The sequence below is a fragment of the Balaenoptera ricei genome, chromosome 1 (genome assembly GCF_028023285.1).
Source record: "Balaenoptera ricei isolate mBalRic1 chromosome 1, mBalRic1.hap2, whole genome shotgun sequence".
NCBI classification, from domain to species: Eukaryota; Metazoa; Chordata; class Mammalia; order Artiodactyla; family Balaenopteridae; genus Balaenoptera; species Balaenoptera ricei.
Genome location: NC_082639.1, coordinates 151,748,108 through 151,775,601, shown reverse-complemented (window position 1 = coordinate 151,775,601; position 27,494 = coordinate 151,748,108). Strand labels below are relative to the sequence as shown.

The 27,494-nt window shown below is 35.6% G+C and overlaps 1 protein-coding gene across 5 annotated transcripts in view; it reads left to right on the top strand.

Annotated features, from left to right (window-relative positions):
- Positions 1-27,494, top strand: part of RPS6KC1 (ribosomal protein S6 kinase C1) — a 218,048-nt gene that overhangs the window by 83,243 nt on the left and 107,311 nt on the right. For 3 of the 5 annotated variants that reach the window (XM_059938198.1, XM_059938190.1, XM_059938217.1), the window contains 2 exons: positions 6,385-6,478; positions 18,783-19,145. In XM_059938198.1, the coding sequence (XP_059794181.1) occupies positions 6,385-6,478; positions 18,783-19,145 (457 nt within the window). Of the gene's footprint in view, positions 1-6,384; positions 6,479-8,038; positions 8,089-18,782; positions 19,146-27,494 lie in introns of those variants that run through there. The other 2 variants (XM_059938211.1, XM_059938204.1) reach the window with 2 other exon arrangements.

The window sequence follows — 27,494 nt, the reverse complement described above, 5'->3', positions numbered from 1 at the left end:
TTTCATCTAAATTCTATACTTTGTTCATAGTGTTCCTTACAATGTTTTTAATTTCTATAGGTATGGTAGTGATGTCCCCTCTTTCATTTATGATTTTGGTAATTTGTGTCTTATCTATTTTTTCTTGACCTGTCTAGCTAAAAGTTTGATATTTTTGTTGATCTTTTCAAAGGATCAACTTGGTTTCATTGATTTTTTTTTTCTCTATTTTTCTATTTCATTTCACTGATTTCTGTTCTTTTTTTTTTTTTTTTTTTTTTTAAAGATCTGCTTCTTTTTTTTTTTTTTTAATTTATTTTATTTATTTATTATTTATTTATTTATTTTTGGCTGCGTTGGGTCTTCGTTTCTGTGCAAGGGCTTTCTCTAGTTGCGGCGAGCGGGGGCCACTCTTCATCGCGGTGCGCGGGCCTCTCACTATCACGGCCTCTCTTGTTGCGGAGCACAGGCTCCAGACGCGCAGGCTCAGTAGTTGTGGCTCATGGGCCCAGTTGCTCCGCGGCATGTGGTATCTTCCCAGACCCGGGCTCGAACCCGTGTCCCCTGTATTGGCAGGCAGATTCTCAACCACTGCGCCACCAGGGAAGCCCCATGATTTCTGTTCTAAACTCTGTTTCCTTCCTTTTGCATGCTTTGGGTTTGCTTTGCTCTTTATCTAATTCTTTAATTCCTTAAATTTGAAGCTTAAGTTATTGATTTGAGATGGTTCTTCTTGTCTAACATAGGCATTTACAGCTATAAATTTTCTTCTTAGAATTGTTTGAGCCTCATCCCATAAACTTTTGTTTTATTTTCACTTTTATTCAGTTCAAAGTATTTTCTGATTACTTTTATGATTTTTCTGTTGACCCATTGGTTATTTGGAAACATGTTCTTTAATTTCCAAATATTTGTGGATTTCTTAAAGTTTCATCTGTTGTTGATTTCTAATTTTGTTTTCTTGTGGTTGTGGTCAGAAAATATACATTGTGGACTTCCCTCGTGGCTCAGTGGTTAAGAATCTGCCTGCCAATGCAAGGGACATGGGTTCGAGCTCTGGTCTGGGAAGATCCCACATACCACAGAGCAACCAAGCCCGTGTGCCACAACTACTGAGCCTGCACTCTAGAGCCCGCAAGCCACAACTACTGAGCCCACATGCCACAACTACTGAAACCCACGTGCCTAGAGCCCGTGTTCCACAACAAGAGAAGACACCACAATGAGAAGTCTGTGCACCACAACGAAGAGTAGCCCCCACTCGCCACAACTAGAGAAAGCCCACGCGTAACAATGAAGACTCAACACAGCCAAAAATAAATTTATAAAAAGAAAAAAATATATACATTGTATGATTTCATTCCTTTAAAATTTACTGAGACCTGATTTATTTCCTAGCAACATTGAAAGGAGCATATATTTTGTTGTCAGGTGGAGTTTTATGTAAATATCTGTTAATTCAAGTTACTTGATAGTGTTGTCTTCTTTATCCTTGCTAATTTTGTCTAGTTGTTCTAGCAATTATTGAGATTGAAGTATTGAAGTCTCTATTATTGTTGAATTTTCTATTTTTCTTTTCAGTTATGTTAATTTTTACTTTATTTTGGGGCTTTTTTGGCATAGAATGGTTATATCTTCCTGATGAATTGATTTTCTTAACCTTATGAAATGCCCCTCTTTCTAGTAATATTTATTGTCTTAAAGTCTGTTTTGGGTGATTTTAATATAGGCACTCTAGGTTTCTTACAGTTGCATGGTACCTTTCTTTTATTCTTTTGCTTTCAGTCTGTTTGTATTATTGAATCTAAAGGGTACTCTTATGTGCACTATATATAGTTTAATCCTGTTTTTTTATTCAGTCTGCAAATTGCTGTTGTTGATTGTGGTATTTAGTCCTTTTATATTTAATTATTGGTAAGATTGAATTTTTGTCTGCCATTTTGCTATTTGTTATATGTCTCATATTTTTTGTTCTTTTGTTTTTCTACTTTATACCACCTTTTGTATTAAATAGGTATTGTTTATTATACCACTTAAATTCTTTTTTTTTAGGTGTGTGTTTTTAAAAGTTATAGTCTTACTGTTTGCTCTAGGGATTAAAATATGCACTTTTACTTATGACAATTTACTTGAGAAGAATACTAACTTAATTCCAGTAAAATATAGAAAGTTTGCTCCATAGAGCTCTATTTACTCCTCCTTTTTTGTTATATTATCGTATACCTCAAATGTAAACTGAACAATACAGTGTTATGATGTCTTTTCAAAGAGTTAAGGGAGGAAAAAGAAGAACATATATTTATGTAGTCTTTTTATTTACCCTCATATTTCCTTTTTTTGGTGTTCTTTATTTGTTCAGGTGGATTTGAATTACCATATGTTGTCATCTCCTTTCATCTTGAAGGATTGTAGTTTCTTTTTTTGTGCAAGGCAGGTTTGCTAGCAATAGAGTCTCCCAGTCCTTGTCTGGAAATGTTTTTATTTACTCATCATTTTAAAAGAATAGTTTGCTGGATGTATAGAATTATTGATTGACAGTTCTTTTTAACAGTTTGAATTTATCATTCCTCTGTCTTTTTTCCTTTATTGTTTTTTTATGTGAAGTCAGCTGTTAATTATACTGTAGTTCCACTGTATAAGTCTTTTTCTGTTGCTTCTTTCTGAATTTAGCCTTTGTCTTTCAACAGTGACTAGCTGGTGATCTGTTTCTGTTTATTTTATTTTGGGTTTAATTTATCTTCTTGTGTTTGTAGATTAATATTTTTGTCAAATTTTGGAAGTTTTCTGCCCTCACCTCTTCAAATATTTTTTTTCAGCCCTTTTTCCTCTCTCATGTCTGGTACTCTTTTTACATGTAAGTTGGTATGCTTGTTATTATCCCACAGCTCTCCCTGGTTCTCTGTTATTTTTCAATTTTTTTCTTATGATGTTCATATTGGATAGTTTCTGTTGATCTTCAAGTTCATTGGTTATTCTTTCTCAAATGTATTGGTGAACTTCTCTAGTGAATTTAAAATTTTGTTACTATACTTTTCAACTCTAGGATTTTCATCTGGTTCTTTTTTTCTTAAAATCGAGATTAATTCACATTACATAAAATACACCAATTAAGGCATACAGTTCAGTGTTTTTTAGTTTGTTCACAAGGTCATGCAACCATTATTACTATCTAATTTCAGAACATTTTTATCACCCCAAAAGAAACATTATATCCATTAGCATTCACCCCTCCTACCCCACTTGCCCCAACCCCTAGCAAACACTAATTTACTTTCTGTTTTGATGAATTTGCCTATTCTGGACATGAATGGGATCATACAGTATGTGGCCTGTTGCATCTGACTTGTTTCACATAGCTTAATGTTTTCAAGGTTCATCTGTGTTGTAGCATGTATCAGTACTTAAGTCCTTTTGATGGCTGAATAATATTCCATTAAGTGGATATGAATATACCCCATTCTGTGTATCCATTCATCATCACACTTTACTCTTTCTTTGTATGTCTCATAATTTTGTTGTTGAACACTGAAAAATTTGGATAATATAGCAACTCTATGTTCTAATTTTTTTCCCCTGAGGGTTGTTGCCATTGTTTTATTAGTGTGTTCAGTAACATGTCTGTACTAAATCTGTGTAGTCTGTTTGATGTACAGTGTGTGACTGCTAATATCTCTGCTCAGCTTAAAATCTTTATTGTATTTTTAAACCTGGCTAGGTGTCTTGTATAAGCATAGCTTGGGTCAGCCAGTGATTGGCCTTTGCTTGTACACTTTGTTTCATTATATGCTTCTCCCTTATGCTGATGATTCTTTGTGTGTTTTCAAGGTTCAAGCAGTTTTAAAGTTTGCCCTGGCCTTTGTTTTCCTTTGGGATCTCTTGCATTTCTCTGCATGCGCACCCTCTCATGGTTTGCCAGGGATTTGCAGATAGCTTGATCTGTCTTTGGTTTTTCCTGCATGGATAGGTAGAGAACTTATTAAGAACCCTTATGGCCATGTTATTTTCTGGATCTTCCTGCTAAATGTCTGGCTAACGTGCTGGTCCTTTGCTTACTACAACTTCATGCTTGCTGAGCCACTGTTCTTGCTATTTGTTTGGCACTAAGATCGCTACTATTATTGATAACACTGTTTTGGGGGGGGACTTTTTTCTGTGCTTAAGTCTAAATCATGCCAGCCTCTTCTGCAAGTGAATCTACTTGTTTTTAAGGCTTGCCTTCCCTTGTATAATTACCATGGCAATCCAGCTGGGAGGGAATATGGGAACAACCTCAGGCAAGAATGTCACAGACCCCCACAGTTCTCACCCGGGCTTCTGTGGTTTTATGAGTAGCCACTTATTCATTTGCTTTATGTTTTTGGTTAATTTCCAGAGCTCTGAAATGTAAAATTGTTTTGACAGTTTTCTCTAGTTTCATCATTGCCTTTTGGAGGGCATTTGCTGATTTACCACCATATTTGGATGTTCCAGCGTATCTGAACTCCTTCCCCCCCAGATTGACTCTTCATTAATCAAAACCTTTGAGATGCTGTATAATAAGAGTTTCTTTTTACTGCATACTCAGAAACACTAAAAGGTTAATGTTTTTGAACTAGAGATTTAAAGTAGAATTGTGGCATATTTTCCTACTACTTCCCTTAAGTTCCTCTAGAACAGTTTTTGTTATTATTTTGTTTCGTTAAAGATTTATTCTTTATTATCTATTTTGTATAATATTGTTTATTAAATTAGGTAAGTAAAATTTCTGTAGGATTATGAGCTAAAACATTTCTTGCATTCTTCAGTATTTTGTTTTTATCTTATGAGCAGATCTTGTATCAGCTAGTAATAACAAATAAAAATTTGAGTGCTTATTACATTGTTCTAAACACTTTACATCTGTGAAATCTTTTAGTCCTAACAACTCTTTGAGTTAGTTATGTAGATATTATTTCTATTTTATAGGTAGGTAACTTAAAGTCACATACCTGTTAGTGGAAGAGGTAGTTAGTAGTTGAAAGGCACTTTCTACTACGTGAGATTATACCTAAAATCAAATTTGCCTATTAAAATTCTCAGGAATACTTTTACATTTTCTTAGGGTTTGGTTTGGATATTGTTTAAAGGATGGCTTAGTCTAGAATAGATACTCTTTTTGGAGAAAAATTCAGTTACAATCTGTGATTTGAATATTTTAATAAAAAAATAGAGTAATGTGATAAAAATTCTTCTAAAAATAATCGTTTTCAAAGTTTCAGTTCACTTAAAACTCAGGGAAGTAAAATTTGATCATTTGAGAGGGACCATTTCAAATTTCTCTTCCTTAAGGATGAACTGGCAGGGAGACTAGATTAGGTAAAGATAGTTGTTAGGGGTGGGGGAAGGATAGTTGTTGAGTTCTTTGTGCTGACACAGAGAGGAAATAGGGGTCTTGTATTTCTCTTGGGTTTTGCTATCCTGGTAATAGTGTTTGGGGGTATAGAACTGTTGGTGGAAGGTAAAAGGAAATATGTTAAAGAGCAGAAGAGCTATTATTTTAATTAGTTATAGTTATTTAAGGGTTATAAACCTTTATATATGTGATTGGAGCATTCAGTCCATAAAGCCACAGCACAAAATCACACCACACCACTTGCCTGATAGAGCATTCTCTAGTTGCACACAGAGTAAGAGAAAATAATCTTTTCAGGCCTGAATTTTCAAACTTAAATATAGAATTAAAATGATGGTCACATGGATAAGTCAGTTTTATATTTATTAAAAATGTATCTCTTTAACAAAATATCTTAAATTTATTTAGTCTTATGTACATTGCATTCAAATGATTCTCGAATATAAGGCACTTCTCGGATCACTTGAGGTGCTGTGTTGTATGTTGTAGTTTTTAATTTGGTAAAATTAAATGACTTCCTAATGGAGTCCATCATTTATCATTAATTAGAAAGACTAGTGACTACTAAGGATACTGAGTAATACCCACCACTTTAGCTGGTGGGCTTTTTCTTTTTCTGCATTTTTTTTAATGAGTACTTTTGGTAGATTTAAAATAACATGCTTTTATAAAAAGCCACACATTATTAAAAACATTGTAAAATTCCTGTTGAATTTTTAAATAATAAGCTATGTTTTAGAACAGTTTAGGTTTACGGAAAAATTATGCAGAAAGTATAGAGTTTTCCCATAGATTCCCCTTTCTCCCTCACAGTTTCCCCTATTATTAACATCTTTCCCTGGTGTGGTACATTTGTTACATTTGATGAACCAATATTGATATTCCTATTGATTTTTTAAAAGCAATTGTAATCTAGTTTAATAGAAGAACATTTTTGTAATTCTTGTACATAGATGAGATAACCATTGTTCTCATTACTGATTTTTTAAAATACTCATATCGACAATGAAGCACAGTTACTTTGGTCTTTTTAGGGTGGAATAATCAATGATGGTTCTGAATTGATTGGTCCTGTTGAAGCTTATTCGGATTCCCTCATTGATAGCTTTCCTGAATGTACTACAGAAGGTAAGAGATTTAAATTTTTTTTTCATTTCAGTGGTTTTGATTGCAACAGACTATAAATCATAGCTACATTGCCACAATTAGATGGATATAGGAATTTGAGAGTATTTCACTAATTCTAAGATATTTTTTTTCCCTCATGTTTTAACGTCACTGATATTGAGTACATAATACTGGGTTGATGATATCTTACATTTAATAGGCAGCTTTTTTCTTTCTTAGTGATGTATAAAATAATGATTTGTCCTACAATTAATGGCTTCTTAGATTTGATGAAATGTGGTATAATGAGTGTTCAGAATTTGTGTTGTCTAGTATAAGAATGCCTTGCTAAAGTTTATTTAGCAGCATCTGACTATCAGACAATAAATTCCAAGACTGGCTTTAAAAGTTTAGTCATGCACCAGAAAGAATAAATCTAAGGCAGTTTTAGTGTTTTTGATATATTTTATAATAACATGAGCCTAAACCAAAGCAATTTTTGTACTTTTAATCACTTTAATTCAAGAATGCTTAATCTCTTGTTTTATTCCTCTATTAAGCCATCTTTGAATTTTTATGAAGATTTAAAATACATATTTTGGTCTTTGAATTTCCTTAGCTAGTTTTCTTCCAGAAAATATTTTGGAATTAAAAAAGAGAGAGACTTGGGGATAGGGTGGGAAGAGTCTTTAAAAATACGTAATTAGATTTGTTTGAGGTGGCTTAGGTTTGGTTTATATAAAAGAAAAATAGACTAGATAATATTTCTTGATCTCTTTCATGAGTAAGAATTTATGGTAGAGGAGAATGGTGTATGACTCTAACATGGGAGGTAGCCATGATCTCATTGTAGTGATGTTTTTGTGGGGATGTGTACTGATGTCATACAGTGACAGACACATTGACATAGATCTATTGCAGTAATTCCCATCATGTTTTGGTAGGAACAACAAGTTCCCATCCATTGTGTGGGCTGATGCATTTAAAATTTATTTTTCTTTTGGTGGTACCACATTGAGAAGTGATTAGCTTTTCTTATTTTTCATGATGGCTCGCATTGACTTAAAAGCACAGTCCATTAACTTACACCTACTGTTCTGTGAAATGTATGGGGGACCTGAGACCCAGGGATCTCCCTTGGGTCCTCAATATCTTTGACTCCGTCCTGAATCAGCTAAGGTCATAGAAAAACATTGTTGATAGTAATTTTATTTTATAGTCCATCAGGTTTGTTGGGGGAAAAAAATCTATTCTCCACGACCTATTTTGATCTGAGATCCTTGCTAGGCTTTGGAAAATCTAATCACTGCTTGAGTTCCTAAGGTGACTCTGTTTCTAGAACTAGTTTCCTTGGAGGGTGACTTTCCTGGGATAACCTGATCTGGGTGTTGCCTCAGAGATACACTCCTACTCCTGAGAAAGAGGGAGAGGGCATTTTCTGCCTGTAAATGTGCTGATTTGGTGACGTCCAAGAGAGGACAAGTAAGAGAGTTAGAAAGATTTGTGGGAGAGTATTCAGTGAGGAGTACAGTTCTTGAAAATTACAGAATGTTTCTTTTCTCTCTTTGTTTTTTGATGCAGAAATTGAAGAGTATTTGATTTGGGGATGGTTATGTTCTTTGATATCCTTGGTAAGTCTTTATTACCTAGGTAGGAGTCAACCATGGTGAGAGAAGGGTGTCCCAGAAGCCTATTTGAGTATAAGGTAATCAGGGATGGGAGTGGTGCAGAGGTCTTTTGCCTTAGTTTAGGAGAGACGGGGAGGAGCATTATTATTAGGATGACTTTCCTTGGGATGGTGTTGTAAAATGTGGAAGCTGTTCGGAATAAAAAGGTGGCTGTATTGATATTAAAGGAGATATAACCTAAGGTAGATTATAGCTCTAACTTTATAAGCTAGGGTGAGCTTATAATTTATTGTCCAAACTGAGACACTTCTGAGAATTAAAGAAGATGCTACTGTACTTATTGTACGCCAAGACAACAAGCATAAACCAACAAGCTGGGCAAACTGGGTGAATGGGCCACCCTACCTACAGCAGAGGTAGAGTATATTTGTTTCAGGGTTTATCTTTGACGCTTCAAAAAGATGAGTTTTCCTTGGAAGCAGTTATCATTTATGAATATGCTTTTATGAGGGAAATTGGGGGCAACATTTCTGTTAAAAACACAGAAAAAGACTTAATGGTACCTAAAAGTAATACTGAAATTTTATCCTTTCAGTGCATAGTTTAGTTTTCTAACTATATTACCATCTCTAAAACACACTGTGATCCTTGAAGAATGAAAAACATGGAACTGGAAATGCTGTTAATGTATATGTTTTTTACCCCCTCCCTTTAAAAGCCTCTATGCCTGGCTAATTAATCCTGCTGAAAGATACCTGTTGACAAATACAGCTCGGAGTGTCAGACAACTTGCAAATTCATTGTTATTTGAGAGGAAAAATGACTTTTAAATATCATGAGATTGTCTGGCATACTAGACAAGTGGAAGATTTACTTTCATACCAAAAGGTCTGCAAACCACAGAGACAACCAAGGGAGAGGGCCTCTAGTAGGAAAAGAGCAGGGAAAGCTGGCAGCCAGCCAAGCCCCACAGGTATGCAGTGAAATGGAAGGTTGTAGAGGGATTGTGGTGGCAAATGCTTGAGATTTGAATTCAGAGCCAAAATGTGAGGAGGTGATTTTCTCCATAACAGCTCCTCTGAGTGTGGTATTTTAAATGGTGTTTTGAAGGTGGATTCATTTTTCATACTTGTGATTTAGTTTGCCAGTGGAATGAGCCAGAAGGGCAAATCTTAATATATAGTCTGCTGTGCCAAGGTCCTTCAGTTAGAGTTAGAGTGACAGAGAACATATGTAGAGGCTAAGTGATCATCATTTTTATTAGTATCATAAAATGCAATCAACAGGTCTTACTTAATTTACCTTGAAAGAAAGTTTTCTAAGGAAAACGTAAAGAATTGGGTTAGTGGATTTAAAAAAAATTTCATTATTTTATAGTATGATAGAAGAAACCTCTTTAAGGTTTCATAAAACCAATAATTTGGTGATTAACTGCTAGATGTATTTTATCTAATATGAAATTGAAAATTATAAAATTATTCAGTAGGTTTTTAGATAAAATGTTAATGTTTTATGTTTTTAAAATGAAATGCTGGTTGCTCTTTATCTCCTTTGTTCAGTGAAATTAAACTATATTTTCTCAAAGATGAAAGAAGATTTAATTGATTGTTAACATCTTATTTCCTTTTTAAAATTCCATCTTTTTGTTGAATTAAACTTAGCTATAAAGTTACTGTGACATTAGTGGAAACCTGGCCAAAATGGTGCATGGGAATTGAGCCTCTTGATATGTTTCTCTCATCTGTTGGCCTGTTGGAAGGATGTAGGTTGCTTTACTGCCATGTTGGTCTTGGTATTGGAGCCTTTGATGTTGGTATAAGCTCATCTGGTAAACTGTGTCATTTCCTCTTCCTAGTACATTACTTGACTTCTTTTGCAGTTTTGGGAGGGACATTTTCCAGGTGTATGCAGCAAATAAGAGAAAATAATTAGGTGATCATAACCACTGGAGAGATCCGCTTTTTATATGTAGCATATCTTTAAGAATAAATATTCTTAAATGTCTCCTGGAGTAGTCAAATTTACCTTTTTTTTTCTTTTTGCCTGTAAGTTGTGGAGTAAGAGCTCCCTAAGTGCTCATTGTAACAATTGTAGACACAAGAAAGGATCTGTTAAGCGGTCTTGAATTAACTATTTTTAGAGTAAATGAGATGTATATTTTGAGAATAGCATCTATTGCTAGTCTATGTAAGGGACCTCTTAAAATAACTTTCAGTTCAAGATTTGTGTATTTATTTGGTGGCAGGGTAATAATTTCTATTATGTAGGTAAGCACAAAGATGACAAAATATAGAAAGCCTAATTAAAAGTAATTTAAATTTAAAGTAGAATTTAGTGCAAATGTCCACTAGGTGGCACCATGAGAACTGTAAATCTTGTTACTGGGCTAATTCTAGGCCCTCCTGTATTACTTTCGAGTGTGCTTATTCAGTTTGAAGTTCCTTTTTCTCTTAAGTGCTTATCTACTTGACTCTTATTCACTGTCCATTATTAGTTGAATTTCCTTTGGTGGAGAAGTTGAAAATAAATAGGAAAAAAAAGAATAAGTTATTATTCTCAAGATAAGCACAAATGAGAATGTGTCATTGTGGTTATGTGTGCATATAAAACAAATGACACAAATTTTAAGTATTGACCCTTAACAACTCTAGGGCTATTGAGGATAACGTTGGATATTAAGAGTTTAGCAGTCGGGTGGGGCAAATAAAAAATTCATGATATTAATATGTTGTGGGAATGGGTTTTAGAATAGAAGGAACATTGGGAATGATATAGGTAAATCTCTTATCTTGCAATTAAAAATTGGAATTTCAGAGAAGTTAAGCCAGGTGCCTAAGGCAGTCACGGCACTCCTGATATTTAATAGCAATCACAGAACTGTATTTTGAAATGAGATTTAATTTTATGTAGGGGAAGGCAGTGAGAATACATATTTGGTATAGAAAGCTCAGTGTGAGTTACTTACGAGCTGGTAACAGGTTTGATTTGCAGAGTAGATTATGGATTATGGAGAGTAGCAGCAGAAAAAGTTCATTAGGTAGAAATGGAAGCGAACTCATAGATCTTTGTTGTTCATGATAAGGTAACAGTATTAGGGTTGTAATTGTGATTGATTTATTGTGTTATGAGTTTACTCTTTTTTTAAAGCAAATATGCAGTAGGTATTCTGATGTTCTTTTTATAAAATTTCAACGGTGAAGCAAAGACATGTATCGAGGACATTATAAAAATGTGAAATGTCAAAGGAATGGTTCTTTTTAGTAACAATAGCTATTATTGAATGATGAGTTGGTAATCAAGTACAGACTTTTTTTATTGTGGGTGTTTTTTTTTAAAATTTTTATTTATTTATTTATTTTTACATCTTTATTGGAGTATAATTGCTTTACAATGGTGTGTTAGTTTCTGCTGTATAACAAAGTGAATCAGCTATACATATACATATATCCCCATATCCCCTCCCTCTTGCGTCTCCCTCCCACCCTCCCTATCCCACCCCTCTAGGTGGTGACAAAGCACCGAGCTGATCTCCCTGGGCTATGCAGCTGCTTCCCACTAGCTATCTGTTTTACATTTGGTAGTGTATATAAGTCCATGTCACTCTCTCACTTTGTCCCAGCTTACCCTTCCCCCTCCCCGTGTCCTCAAGATCATTCTCTACGTCTGCGTCTTTATTCAAGTACAGGAATCTTGACTAACATCAACTTTTAGTTTTAGGTATTCACTTAAAATCATATTTATAAGGGCTCGTTTCTTAATGGAGATTGATATGTATGTCTTCTACCTCAGGGTGACCTTTGTTCTGCTCGTGAGAAATCTTGCTTTGTGTGTGAAGCTTGAGTCATTGCTGCTAGGAAAAGTAGAAATTCCCTTTCATTGACTATGGCAATACTTGAACCTCAGGGCTCAGTGAAAGCTATCAGCTAATAATAATGAGGCCATGTATTTTATATATAGTCGGCCATGAGAGACCACCTGTTGTTCTAAAGGAAACTGATCTCTTTTTTGCAGATGGTCTTCAAATACAGATTTCTGATAGCTTATAGTATAAAGATTTATTCTATGGCAACTCAGCCTTTTCCCCTGGTGCCTGTCTTTCAGAGACGGTGTCCTAGACAGATTACACTACACTGCCCTACTCTGAGCAGTTCAAAGCACAGAAGGTGAGAGTAGGTAGGTGAACTGTTGTAGCTGCTTTTTAACCAGTCGCCTGGGGCCCTCTAATAGCCCTGAGACTTGAATCTCTGTGATATGAACCTGGAGGCAGAACGCTTTCATAGAACCTTTGACTCCCCTCCACCCCCCACCCTTTCCAAAAAAGGCTTAGGTTTTTGACTTGATGGTGTTGGTAAAGGATGCACCTTTTACTCTCATGATGGCCCAGAGGGCCCCTTTAAACATGGATTGACTTCAAGTTGGTTTAACTTTTGACAAATAGTCTCTGTATTGTCAGTTGTTGCCCTGCCTTATCCACAGTGTTCTTGCTACTCACCTTAACTGAGAACCTCTTTCTTGCTTGCAGCTCTCTATCTTACTTGTTAACTTTCTGGGTTTCAGGGAGCTAGTGTCCATTTCATGTGATATTTATATGTGTAGCTTTGTAAAAAAACAGATTAAATGACAGGACTGTGATTTCAAGGAGTTGAGCAAGCACTGTATTAAGTAGATTTACTAAGGATATAAGATGAATAAACTAGGTACTGAGTATTTGCATACCTCTATCTATATTTTTATATTAATTGCTGAGGTGGTAGACGGGGAGTGTTCTTCTTGAGCTGATTGGGGAATTCCCTTCATTGAGAAGAAGGGAAGGTAGAAATTGCTTCAATATGGAAGAGAAACATATCAGATAATACTAGATTAGTTGCAGTGTATGGTTGAGGAAATATGATAAGGTTAGGTTTTTCAGGTATATTAGGGTACATCTTAAGAGGAGAATTAAAGGAAGAAAACAAGCAAGGAAGAAGTGTCAGGGGTTAGTCTGCTTTATACAGATCTGTCTTTATAATCATGTCTGTCTTCTCTCTTAAGTTAGATGTTTCTTGGCACTGGCTGCTGGCCATGATGCACACAGGCCTACATTTTATAAATTATGTCTGTATAACATATCTTCATTTACAAACAAATTCCCAGTTTTAGCTCTTGCTATATCTTCTTTGATATCCTTCACATACAGAGCCTTAAGAACTTGTCATACACATACAGCAAATATGGTAAGAGTCACCTGCAGTCCCAGCATACAGAGAAAAGTACTGTTAATGTTTAGTGTACCTTCCTAGACTTTTTTTCTGTGTTTGTGGTTTTAAACTAGAATTATAGTATATATATACTGCTTTGCAGTTTGTTGTTTTTGATTAATAGAGCATGAATGCTTTAGCATTAAATATTCTTCTATAACATAATTTTTAATAACTGTATAATATTTTATCATAAGGATGTGCCATAATCTCCTATCGTTAGGAATTTGTTATTTCCAATTGCACTAATTTTTGTGATGGATATTCTTATGTATGGATCTTTTTTTCATGTCTCTGTTTATTTCTGGTATAAATTGCTGAATTTCTGGGCCAAAGATACCAGCATGTTTTGCATCTGGTATGCATTGCCAAGTTGTCCTCCAAAAAGGTTAAACCAGAACAAGTCTTTTTGTTTCCTTTTGCTTCTCCTGTTTAGGCTAAAAAATTTCCTCTTCCTAACCTGCTAGTTTTTATGTTTGCTTATTTTGAAACATTCCTCCTTTATAGGTGGATGGCCCTAGAGTCTGTCATACAGAGTGAAGTAAGTCAGAAAGAGAAAAACAAATACCGTATGCTAACGCACATATATGCAATGTAAAAAAAAAAAAATGTTACTGATGAACCTAGTGGCAGGGCAGGAATAAAGATGTAGACGTAGAGCATTGACTTGAGGACACGGGGTGGGGAGGGGGAAGCTGGGGCGAAGTGAGAGTAGCAGTGACATATATACACTACCAAATGTAAAATAGATAGGTAGTGGGAAGCAGCTGCATAGCACAGGGAGATCAGCTCGGTGCTTTGTGACCACCTAGAGGGGTGGGATAAGGAGGGTGGGAGGGAGGCTCAAGAGGGAGGGGATATGGGGATATATGTATGCATATGGCTGATTCAATTTGTTGTACAACAGAAACTAATACAGCATTGTGAAGCAATTATACTCCAATAAAGATCTATTAAAAAAAAAAAAGCACTCATTTAGAATTAGGTAGAATTTGAAAAGGAAACAATTTGTATAGAATACTTATTTTTTACTTTATTTTACTATCTGACTTTCTCCCTAGGTGTTTTGATGGTCTTACTTTTCTGATCTAATTTCATTTAATCATAATTTCCTTTGCTAATAAAATAAGGTTGGAAAAGTAAGAGGAAATATGTCTATGTGACTAGATGTTTATGGTCAAAAGCCAAGAAACTGAATACACATAACTTTACCCTCTTACCCTTTGGTATTATTGTTCTTGTTAGGAAGGAAAATCAGGCAAAGCATGAAACAGTACAATGTGATAGATGATGTGGAGGTTATAGTGACAAGACATCAGAGAGCAGACAAAAGATCTATAACATTTCCTTTGTTTTGTGATTAGCTGTATAAACAACATTTTTTTTCTTTGTTTATTAATTTCAATGGACCAGGTTATATAATGATAACTGTTTAAGGAAATAAATTTGTATTGAATATCTAAAATATTTAAAAATTATTTTAAAAAATCTCTTGTAAAGTTTATATATTGCTCAGAGCAGTGGATAAATAATTTTGTAGATTGCTATAAAGAGATTTTGATTTTAAGTGCTGTCTATACAGTTGAAATGTCAGAGAATTGAAAAGATTTCCACTAGATCCAGTGAATTTCATCTGATATTGTGGATTTAATGAAATCTGTTGCTTTTAGTGAACAAAATTAGTACTTTATGAGCATTCTAAGGATTAAAAAAAACCCCAAAATCCCTGAAAACAGGATATATTGACAGAGTGCCAAAGTAGTGTCTAAAGCTGATTTGAAATTTGAGCTTAGCTGCCAGTAAATGTTTTTACCCTAACTTACTTTATTCCGTATGAAGTAAGCAATTTGAGTCTGTAATAGGGGTTGACAAACTGTGGCCCATGGTCCAAGTCTGGCCTGCCACCTGTTTTTATATGACCTACAAGCTAAGAATGGTTTTTACATTTTTAAATGGTTGACAGAATTCAAAAGAATACTATTTTGTGGCATGTGAAAATTATATGGAATTCAGATTTCAACATCCATATAAGAAGTTTTATTGGAACACAGGCACGCTTTTCACGTAGGCATTGTCTGTGGCTGCTTTTATGCTACAACAGCAGTGTTGATTAGTTGTGACTGAGGTCATATGGCCCACAAAGCCTAAAATAGTCACCCTGTGGCCCTCAGAAAAAAAGTTTGCTGGTCCCTGATCTAGAATTGTACACTCAAATCCACCTTTAATTTTGACTTAGTATATGATCCTGGGGAGATCATTTTCTTCTTAATATATTTTCCTTTATGAGAAACTTGGCAGTCAGTATTCAGTGGAGATGCAGATCTCATAGTTGTTCCCAGACCTAAGTTTTGCCTAACCCTATTGTCAATCTTATTTAATGATATAAATCAGTGGCTCTCAAAGTATGGTCTTCATACCCCTGGGTATTCCTGATATGTTTTTCAGGGGATGCCCAAGGCAGAAACTATTTTCATAATAATCTAGGAAATTATTTGCTGTTTCCACTCTGCTGACATTTGATGATCCAAAAGCAATGGTGGATAAAACTGATGTACTTGAGCATGAATCAAGACAGTGATACGAGGCTGTAACAGTAATTGTTGCACATACTTGCAGTAATACCAATGGTAGTTTCACCTAGGAATTAAAGCCTTGATAAAGCAGTAAAAACTGTTAATTTTATTAAATCTCAACCCTTGGGTACATGTCTTCTTGGTATTCTGTGTGATGACATGGAAGTATACATAAAACACTTTGCATACTGAACTACCATGGTTGCCTTGAGAAAAAGCACTTGTGCAATTGAGCCATAAACTAGCTACTTTTTCCTGGGGACCCCATTTTTGTTTGAAAGAATGATTGACATACAAACTATCATTATTCAGACTTGGGTATTTAGCAAATGTTTTTTTCTGAAAATGAATGAAGTGAGCTGACACTTCAAGGAAAACAGCTAACAGTATTTGTTGCCAAATACTGATAAAATTCTAGTTTTCAGTCCCAAATTAGAATTTTGGAGAACCTGTATCAGCCACTTTGAGCAAAACAGCTAACAGTATTTGTTGCCAAATACTGATAAAATTCTAGTTTTCAGTCCCAAATTAGAATTTTGGAGAACCTGTATCAGCCACTTTGAGCCTGACAGTTTCCAATACTTAAAGAATTTTTTGATGATGTTGGTGGTGGTAAGTAGCAAATATGATTTTCTTGGAGATATTGTAATAATGAAATTTGTCACCATTTGGAGGATCTGTGTAACTCAGGGAACTAATATTTTCAAAATGACCAGGGTGTGATGTTACAAACTCATGCATGATAAAAGATCCATTCAGTGTGTAAGACAGACCCATGGATTTGAATGTAACAGAGACAGAAATTACATTGATAGAAATTTATATTCCACATGTAAACTAACCTTTAAGAAACTACTCTTTGTTAAGTTTTCTGGTAGTATCAAAAAAGCAATAGCCACAATTATTTGAAAAGGCTATTAAAATATTCACCCCATTTTCAGTTACTTACCCATGTGACATTTTCTTCAAATTTTCCAACCAGAAAAACATCTGACAACAGACTGAGTGCAGAATTAGTCATGAGACTGCAGCCATCTTCTGTTAACAAGATTTGCAAAAATGTAACACAATGGCACTTCTTAGTTATTTTTATAAAAATTATGTTGGGACTTCCCTGGTGGCACAGTGGTTAAGAATCCACCTGCCAGTGCAGGGAACACGAGTTCGAGCCCTGGTTGGGAAGATCCCACATGATACGGAGCAGCTAAGCCCGTGCGCCACAACTACTGAGCCTGTGCTCTAGAGCCCACGAGCCACAACTACTGAGCCTGCGTGCCACAACTGCTGAAGCCTGGGTGCCTAGAGCCTGTGCTCCGCAACAAGAGAAGCCACCTCAATGAGAAGCCCGCGCACCGCAATGAAGAGTAGCTGCTGCTTGGCGCAACTAGAGAAAGCCAGTGTGCAGCAACGAAGACCCAACACAGCCAAAAATAAATTAAAAAAAATAACAAACTTGAAATGATAAAAAGGTCCTGTAACAGGAGAATGAATGAACAAAAAAAAAAAAAAAAGGAAAAAACAGTATGTTAACATGTAATGGGCTTTAGTGTTAAAAAAAATTCTGTCTGTTTTTAAAATATCAAGACTGGTAAATATTTACAGATACAATCCATATAAACAAAAGCTGTTTGAGGTTCTTAATCATTTTTAAGAATGACTTCACTTACCATGAAGTCAGTTATATGAAATGGAAGAAGTAATTTTCATTGCTTAAATGTTTCAGTAGCACCCATTATTCACTTTATGTCAGAAAACTAAGATGCAAATACAGACCAAAGATTCCTCCAAAAGCTTGTGGAAGAGGCTGAAATGTAAATTTCAAAATACTTCAGTTAAAAAAAACCGTAAGTGGCATACATTTTCCAGATATGGATGGTTACTTAAAAGCACACCTCTGAGGATACATTATATTATTGTAAAATAATTATTATGTAATTGCTATAATAGTTATAATTTAATGATAGCCTGTTATATCCATTAACTCTTTTCCTCATTTAAAGCCCTGCGTGATAAGTTATATTATTAAGTAACTCGCTGTTGGTCACACAGTAAGTTTTAAAGAGCGGGGGTTCAGGCACTTCTTTTTTGTCTTACTCTAAAGCTCTTACTCTTCCTTTTATCATAATGCTGTTGTTCACAGCAGCTGTGTATACAAGCATCAGCCTTCTATAAATAGTTTACAAGATCTTGTGGTAAGGGCTCTTTTTGACAACAAGGCTAGATAAAGACTTGTCTCAGTTTTAGTTTGATGATTAAGGCAAGGAGACTGTCTTCTAGAGCTGTAGGGAGACAGCGCAAAAATGAATGAACTAAGAAAGAGAAAAACAAATATCGTATAGTAACACATATATTTGGAATCTAAAACAAAAAATGGTTCTGATGAACCTAGGGGCAGAACAGGAATAAAGACGTGGATGTAGAGAATGAACTTGAGGACACGGGGAGGGGGAAGGGTAAGATGGGACGAAGTGAGAGAGTTGCATTGACTATACTACCAAATGTAAAATAGAGAGCTAGTGGGAAGCAGCTGCATAGCCCAGGGAGATCAGCTCGGTGCTGTGACCACCTAGAGGGGTGGGATAGGGAAGGTGGGAGGAAGATGCAAGAGGGAGGGGATATCGGGATATATGTATATGTATAGCTGATTCACTTTGTTATACAGCAGAAACTAACACAACATTGTAAAGAAATTATATTCCAATAAAGATATTAAAAAAAAAAGAATGAACTAAGCTGGAACAAATTGCTAGACACTGACTTCCATCAGTAAATTACACCCTTCCTGATTGACATGGGTAGTATGAAAAAATGAATAGTCAGTATGATTTGTATTCTTTTGGCTGATTCTCAGTTTAATATCTGTTTACTATTGTGATCATATTTCTAGGCTTCTCCAGTGACAGTGATCTAATATCTCTTACTGTTGATGTGGATTCTCTTGCTGAGTTGGATGATGGAATGGCTTCCAATCAAAATTCTCCCATTAGAACTTTTGGTCTCAGTCTTTCTTCGGATTCTTCAGCACTAGGGGCTGTTGCTTCTGACAGTGAACAGAGTAAAACAGAAGAAGAACGGGAAAGTCGTGGCCTCTTTCCTGGCAGTTTAAAATCCAAGCTTGGCAAGAGAGATTATTTGGAGAAAGCAGGAGAATTAATAAAGCTGGCTTTAAAAAAGGAAGAAGAAAATGACTATGAAGCTGCTTCTGATTTTTATAGGAAGGGAGTTGACTTACTCCTAGAAGGTGTTCAAGGTACAATTTTATCTGTATTAACGTATTTTGGCATGTTCTTGTGTTGGTATCTGGGGAAGAAAAAGTATGTGATGTATAACTGTTGCTTGTGTATAATCCTATGTAAAAACAAGACTGAAAAGGAGAAATTCCTGGAGATTAAATGACTTAAATATGGACATACACTTTTAGTTACATGAAATGGAGGACAGTATCAGAGGTAGTTAAGTTCTGCTTTGATCAATTAATCAGCAAAAACAATTAAAAAAAATGAAGGCTCTAAGTCTTTTGTATGAATAATAATGTTTTTTTCTGACATGTTCACCAGCCTTCACCTATCTCAGGAGTATTCACAGAGATTCTTTAGTACATCTACTCTCGGCCCGAAGAGACAAGATGAAATGAGCTTTTAAACTGAGAGTGTAAAGGGTTCTTGGATTTGCCTACTATTCTGTTTTTGTTAGTTGTGATAAATTCTCAGCTAATTAATGTGGGTGATATGGGACATGTAGAGCTGAATGTTGCTGAATGTCTGTAAGTAGAACTTAGCATTTTATTTACTTATTTTTTAAGCGTCAATTTTTATCATTTGCCTTTTCTTTATGGAAGCAGATTGAAGCATACTTCAATTCGTTACCTGACTTTCTGGACACAGTAATCAAAAGTTGATAGGACCTTCTTCCAGTGGTTTTCTGTCCAAAAAATCATCATTGTCGTTGTTTTGTAGTCTTTGACTTGTTAGTACCATTTAGATTACCACAGTCTCCTGGATTACTAATACTTTTTTACTACAGTACTCCCACCCTCACTATGCCTGGTGTCCTATAGTCTAGAAGACTTCTGTTTACTCTTCCTAGAGTATAAACTTTCCGTCTTCTAATGTAGTTTAAAGATGAATACTTGACTGTATAGAGTGGAAGAGGGAGTGTGTGTAGTAGTGTCCTAATTACTTCTTAACCAGGATTTTGATGAATTCTCTTGTTTTTAGCCTTCACACTCAACTTCCACAGCTACCTAAAACCACTAGTTCCTGAAATTTTGGACAGATTTAAAGTGCTGTGTAAGTCAAGCAGCTTCCTTGAGTTGCCCAAGTCAATAACCACTCATCCATCTACTTTTTAGCTTCTAAAATTTTGTTGCTGCTATTTTCTCTCTCAGTCTCTTTGTTCTTACAGGGTTTTGCCTTAAAAATAATTTTTTTTTTTTACTGCCACATTAATGGAACTTCAGGAGGGAGCATCTCTTATGGTTTGATTGATATATCATTTTGATATAAATTTTTGTTTTTCAAATAGTTTCATAGTCTTTTGTGTTTTTTTTTTGTCTGCTAGTGGAGCATTTTGGTCTTAATGATCTACTCATTTTTCTTCTTTGACTTAAATTTCATTTGGGGTTGGGAGTTTAAAATGGGGATGAGTTCCAAACAGTTGGCTCTGATATTTTGCCCTTTTCTTTCTATATAATTTTGTGCTGAAACACAAAATTGATATATATTGATATAAAACACATCAGTGTGATACTTTTCTGTCTAAAAGTTACTTGCATTTAACCTTAGAACACTTCATAATGTTACCACTTGATGGCACCAGAAAAATAAAAATCTTTGCTTCAAAATGAGAATTAGGGATGCATGTCAGCCAATAACAAAAAAAGTACATAATTTAGTTAGTTACTTTGTGATTATGGTGGTGAATTATTTCTCCACTGGAACTTGATACCAAACCTACTAAATAAACCTCTAGCTTAAGGAGTGTTACTATTTAAACATATTTGTCCTATTTAACTTACGCTTGTCTCTCTGAAAGCACAATCTCCAGTTCTGCCTGGATTAGTTTTTGTGGTTAATATGCCATCAAATCTAAAAAGTTATAATCAACTAATTGCTTGTAACCTTCTATTGTTTATTCATAATGTGTTCAATTTTATTCATACAAACTGTGGGAACCACAATCACAGGATTCTAATTTTAACCAAAATGTAAAATAACTTCTGTTTGAGGCCCATGGTTATACATTTAACTAGTTGTTAAATGTAATGTCAGGGCAGTGCTTCTAGTCTGTGGATTCTGTTTAAAAGTATACCAGTCACCACACATGGACATTATTATTATTTTTTTTAAATTATTTCTTTATTTATTTATGGCTGTGTTGGGACTTTGTTTCTGTGCGAGGGCTTTCTCTAGTTGCGGCAAGTGGGGGCCACTCTTCATCGCGGTGCGCGGGCCTCTCATTATCGTGGCCTCTGTTGTTGTGGAGCACAGGCTCCAGACGCACAGGCTCAGTAATTGTGGCTCACGGGCCTAGTTGCTCCACGGCATGTGGGATCTTCCCAGACCAGGGCTCGAACCCGTGTCCCCTGCATTGGCAGGCAGATTCTCAACCACTGCGCCACCAGGGACGCCCCCATGGACATTATTTTTTTTTTTTAATTTTTTTTTTTTTTAAACATCTTTATTGAAGTATAATTGCCTTACAATGGTGTGTTAGCTTCTGCTTTATAACAAAGTTAATCAGTTATACATATACAATATGTTCCCATATCTCTTCCCTCTTGCATCTCCCTCCCTCCCACCCTCCCCATCCCAGCCCTCTAGGTGGTCACAAAGCACTGAGCTGATCTCCCTGTGCTATGCAGCTGCTTCCCACTAGCTATCTATTTTACATTTGGTAGTGTATATATGTCCATGACACTCTCTCACCCTATCACATCTCACCCCACCCCCTCCCCATATCCTCAAGTCCATTCTCTAGTAGGTCTGTGTCTTTATTCCCGTCTTGCCACTAGGTTCTTCATGGCTTTTTTTTTCCCTTAGATTCCGTATATATGTGTTAGCATACTGTATTTGTTTTTCTCTTTCTGACTTACTTCACTCTGTATGACAGTCTCTAACTCCATCCACCTCATTACAAATACCTCCATCTCATTTCTTTTTATGGCTGAGTAATATTCCATTGTATATATGTGCCACATCTTCTTTATCCATTCATCTGTCGATGGACATTTAGGTTGCTTCCATGTCCTGGCTATTGTAAATAGAGCTGCAATGAACATTTTGGTACATGACTCTTTTTGAACTATGGTTTTCTCAGGGTATATGCCCAGTAGTGGGATTGCTGGGTCGTATGGTAGTTCTATTTGTAGTTTTTTAAGGAATCTCCATACTGTTCTCCATAGTGGCTGTATCAATTTACATTCCCACCAACAGTGCAAGAGTGTTCCCTTTCCTCCACACCCTCTCCAGCATTTATTGTTTCTAGATTTTTTGATGATGGCCATTCTGACCGGTGTGAGATGATATCTCATTGTAGTTTTGATTTGCATTTCTCTAATGATTAATGATGTTGAGCATTCTTTCATGTGTCTGTTGGCAATCTGTATATCTTCTTTGGAGAAATGTCTATTTAGGTCTTCTGCCCATTTTTGGATCGGGTTGTTCGTTTATTTGTTATTGAGCTGCATGAGCTGCTTGTAAATCTTGGAGATTAATCCTTTGTCAGCTGCTTCATTTGCAAATATTTTCTCCCATTCTGATGGTTGTCTTTTGGTCTTGTTTGTGGTTTCCTTTGCTGTGCAAAAGCTTTTAAGTTTCATTAGGTCCCATTTGTTTATTTGTGTTCTTATTTCCATTTCTCTGGGAGCTGGGTCAAAAAGGATCTTGCTGTGATGTATGTCATAGAGTGTTCTGCCTATGTTTTCCTCTAAGAGTTTGATAGTGTCTGGCCTTACATTTAGGTCTTTAATCCATTTTGTTTATTTTTGTGTATGGTGTTAGGGAGTGTTCTCATTTCATTCTTTTACATGTAGCTGTCCAGTTTTCCCAGCACCACTTATTGAAGAGGCTGTCTTATCTCCATTGTATATTCTTGCCTCCTTTGTAATAAATTAGGTGATCATATGTGTGTGGGTTTATCTCTGGGCTTTCTATCCTATTCCACTGATCTATATTTCTGTTTTTGTGCCAGTACCATACTGTCTTGATTACTGTAGCTTTGTAGTATAGTTTGAAGTCAGGGAGCCTGATTCCTCCAGCTCCGTTTTTCTTTCTCAAGATTGCTTTGGCTTACCATACTGTTTTGATTACTATAGCTTTGTAATATAGTTTGAAATTAAGATTAATAAAGATTGCTTTGCCTACTCATGGTCTTTTGAGGTTCCATACAAATTTTAGAATTTTTTTTCTACTTCTGTGAAAAATGCCATTGGAATTTTGATAGGGATTGCTTTCAATCAGTGGATCACTTTGAGTAGTATGGATATTTTAACAATATTAATTCTCCCAATCCATGAGCATGGAATATCTTTTGTTTTTCTCTTCAATTACTTTCATCAGTTATTTGTAGGTTTTAGTGTACTGATCTTTCACCTTCCTGGTTGAATTTATTCCTAGGTATTTTATTCTTTTTTATACGTTTATAAGTGGGATTGTTTTCTTAATTTCTCTTTCTAATAATTTGTTGTTAGTGCGTAGAAACACTGATTTTTGTATGTTGATTTTGTATCCTGTACGTTTACTGAATTCGTTTATTAGTTTAACAGTTTTTGGGGGAGTCTTTGGGATTTTCTCTATCTAACATCATGTCATCTACAAAAAGAGAGAGTTTTACTTCTTCCTTTTGATTTGGATGCCTTTTTTTTTTTTCTTCCCTTTTTCTTGCATAATTGCTCTGGCTAGGACTTCCAGTACTATGTTGAGTAAAGTGGCAAAAGTGGGCATCCTTGTCTTGTTCCTGATCTTAGAGGAGAATGTTTCAGCGTATCACTGTCGAGTGATGTTGAGTATAATGGACTTTATTCTTTAATTTGTGGGGAAATTGGGGGCTCCAGCCTGTGAGCTAACTTGACATTTAGGAGCAGAAGAGATGTCCTTGGAGAAACTGTTATTGAGACATCACTATAACCAGTTATACCTATGAGTCATTTTGATTTAACTCTTGCTGTGAGAATTGTTACCTGTGACCTTAGTTTGGATTGGCATGCTTTCTAATAAAATAACTATTTCTGGATATCTGATAATCCAGAGAAATAATCTTTCAGAGCTAAGTAGAAGTGCTTTGTAAAGGGGTTCTTAAGAGTTTGCAAATTTTTTTATTCTGCATACTAACTATTCATCCTAACTAAACTATTCATTTAAAGGAATTTATCTAGGTTGTTTGGAGATCTGATAAAGATGGCTTGATGTTTTTCTTACTTAATTCGTGTTTGCACAACTGAGGTTAGATGCAAAACACAGTAGCAGCAGTTCTATTTGCCCATCCAGCAGAGAAAAAGCATACCCTGATAGTGGTAACTTTGAATTCTCCTTTTGAATCCGACACTTATTTCCTCAGTCTAGAAATGGCTCTTGAAATTAAGGTGCCCTCTACTCTTCTCAGTCCAGAAGAGATTTTTATGGATTTAAGAGGGAAAATCGAAAAGTCAAGATTGAAGGAATCAACTTGAATCTTTGAAGAGAATGTTTCAGTACATAACCTTTCATTTCTGTCTTATTTATATATTCTGCAAGTGGCTGATATGACTAATCTGTATTCTTAGTGTGGGCTTATTGGAATAATTGTGATAATGTAGAGTGGCAAATGGATGACATAAAGGTATTAACAAAATATTTAAATAACAATAATTTATTATTTAATACATGCCTGTCACTGTACAAGGGGTTTTTCTTAACGTTATTTTTAATCCTCAGAGCAAACCTATAAGCTGAGCTATGGCTGGTCATGCTGGGCTTTGTCTAAGGACACCAAAACTTAGAGGGTGCAGACATTTAATATAATGATTCTAAAAGCTTGGCACCTAGTTAGCAAGAATAATTATTTAAAACAGGAAGCTACCAGATGGTGAGCATTGTTAGTAACACCCATCTGTGGGCTACATTATGAATTACAGAGTTGATTTGAGAGCTGGTTTTGTTCAGTTTGTTCTAGGTGCCAACATTGCTGGTTTATTGTGTTTGTAAGGTGGATACTGGAATCCCCATTTTACAGGTGGAGAAGACTAAGACTTATATAAAGTAAGCAATTTGCTCAGCAACACAAACCAGTAAAAGTTTCAGCCAGGCTTTAAATCTAGGTCTGAGTTCAAATTTTGCCTTCTTTCCACTCTGCCATGCTACTTCACACACATAATTAAATTAGCTTTTTAAAATGGAAACACAGGTCTTCTCCAGTTTCCTGGAGAAGACTTGTGTCTTTAAAACTTTGCATATTTATTCTTTTTCCTTCTACCCATTTATTTCTTTGCTCAGTCAACCATCTATCATTCAGTTGACCATTCAACAAGCTTTTACTACTTGTATGTACCAGGTACTGTGATAGTGAATATACAGTGTTTTTTTTATAAAAATATAAAATTGAACAATGAGACCTCCTCTCCTCTCTGCCCATCCCTTCTTCTCCGTTCCCTTCCCCTCTCCATCCCTCCCCTCTCCTGTTTCTGTTTAAATCTCCTGCATACATTATGAATATCATGATGAAAAGAGTTTCTGGATGTTGTTGGTATCTAATTTTTTGTCAAACTTGTTGATATTTTTGACCTATGAGCCTACTTATGATGTTGCTACTTAGCTGAGAGATGCAAACCATCTTCTGCAATTTTCATCCTTGTAAATGGTATAATAAGCAGTACCAAACCATTTTTTATAGTTTACCCCATACCTGGGTCTATGTGTGCTAGGCTCTCAGGGATGTTCAGACATATTTCAAAAGCTGACCTAGTGTGCTGTGGTACTACTGCTATGTCATTCTTCGTCTCTTATTGGGTCTTGACTATTTTTCTTTCCCACAGTGAGGAATAGAATTCCTGGAGAAACCATAAACCTACATACACTTCTAGGTTTCCTTTGAGTCACTTTGATTAGCTCAGAATTGTAGGGTTGGTTCTAGAACATGTCCAGGCTCTATGAATGTGGCTAGTCTCTGTGCAGTCATAATGACATATACTCAAGTGCTTTAGAAAACAGTTTTGACCATTGATTTATTCCTTTGAATGAGAGTTACTCAAGTATCAGGAAGCTCAAAGGATAAACTTGTTTGCTGGATCAGAGATTAGAAACAAAGTACCCCAAATTGGATTTTTTGTTGTAGTTGATTGGTTTGGTACTTGGAGGGGGAACAGTGCCTTGACTTGCAGTGCTAATAAAAGGCCCATCTTTATCCAAGCAACAAGAAGCAATAATTGAAGGAATAAAAAATGAGAAGAGGCAAAGATGAGTTATTAGAGGGCAGAGAATGGCAAACAATCAATTTAAAAAATGCCATTACTTTGTACTTTCCTAGTCTTCAAATTACTTTTATTAGTACCTCTTGATGGCTAACCTATCCACTTTTTCTTTCTAGCACCTCTCAGTTGTTTCTATTTCTGTATTTATCTTAGTTTTCATGAGCCATCATTTCAAAAAGTCTTTTGGCAGATACCTTAATCTCCCTTGCTTTTTGACCTTACATCACTTTTACCTGGCAGATCCCCAGCAATGGATTAAGTTATCCACTTGTTTTGGAATATCCATGAATTTCCCATATTTCTGGTTTACAGAGGTTGCTAACCAAAATGAATTCATTGTTACTAATCTTAACTGGGCCCTCAATAATGTTACTTATCCTTGATGTTCCTTGGTTAACTCACATCTATACACTCTGCAGTGATGTGTTTCATACAATCTCTGATTTTCCTAAATCTCTTCTACTTTTCCAGTGACACCGCACTTTTCTTCATTTTCTCTCTTAGGTTGCCTTTTCTAATCTACTTTGCCAGCTCCTTCTTTTCCATTTGGCATTTAACTGTTGAAGTTTGTTGATTCTTGGTTGTTAACCTTCTTAAGCTCCTTACCCTGCTTTCTTAGATGATTTCAGCATTACATAGTTTTGGAGACTATCTACAGTAACACTGTATAATAGAAATATAATGTAAGACACATTTAAATTTTTCCACTAGCCGCATTAAAACTAGGACTCCCACTACTGGCCAATATGGGTAACAGGGTAACTATATTTACTCTCCTTCATGAAGGAACTAAAAAACCAGACAAAGTATATGTAACAATGGTTTTCAAGACACTGGATATTAAGTAATAAAGGGCAGTGTTTTCTGAGGTACAGGAAATATATGTGATGAGTCTTATGATTGTCCAGCTTACTGTGTTGAGTTTCCAGGCTCAAGGACAGGAAACAGGGAAGCCAGATGGATCATGGCAAAACCTCTGAGTTGAAGTGATGGAGCTGAGAGTCCACAAAGGCCAAAGCTAGAGTTTGCAGTTAGAGCTTGCAGGGTCATTACTTGATGTCTAGTGTTTTATCTAGAGAAGAGATGACCGTATATAGATTTACAGAGTGTCCCCTGGAATATTTAGCAGAGTACAGATTAGTGCACGGATGTGGA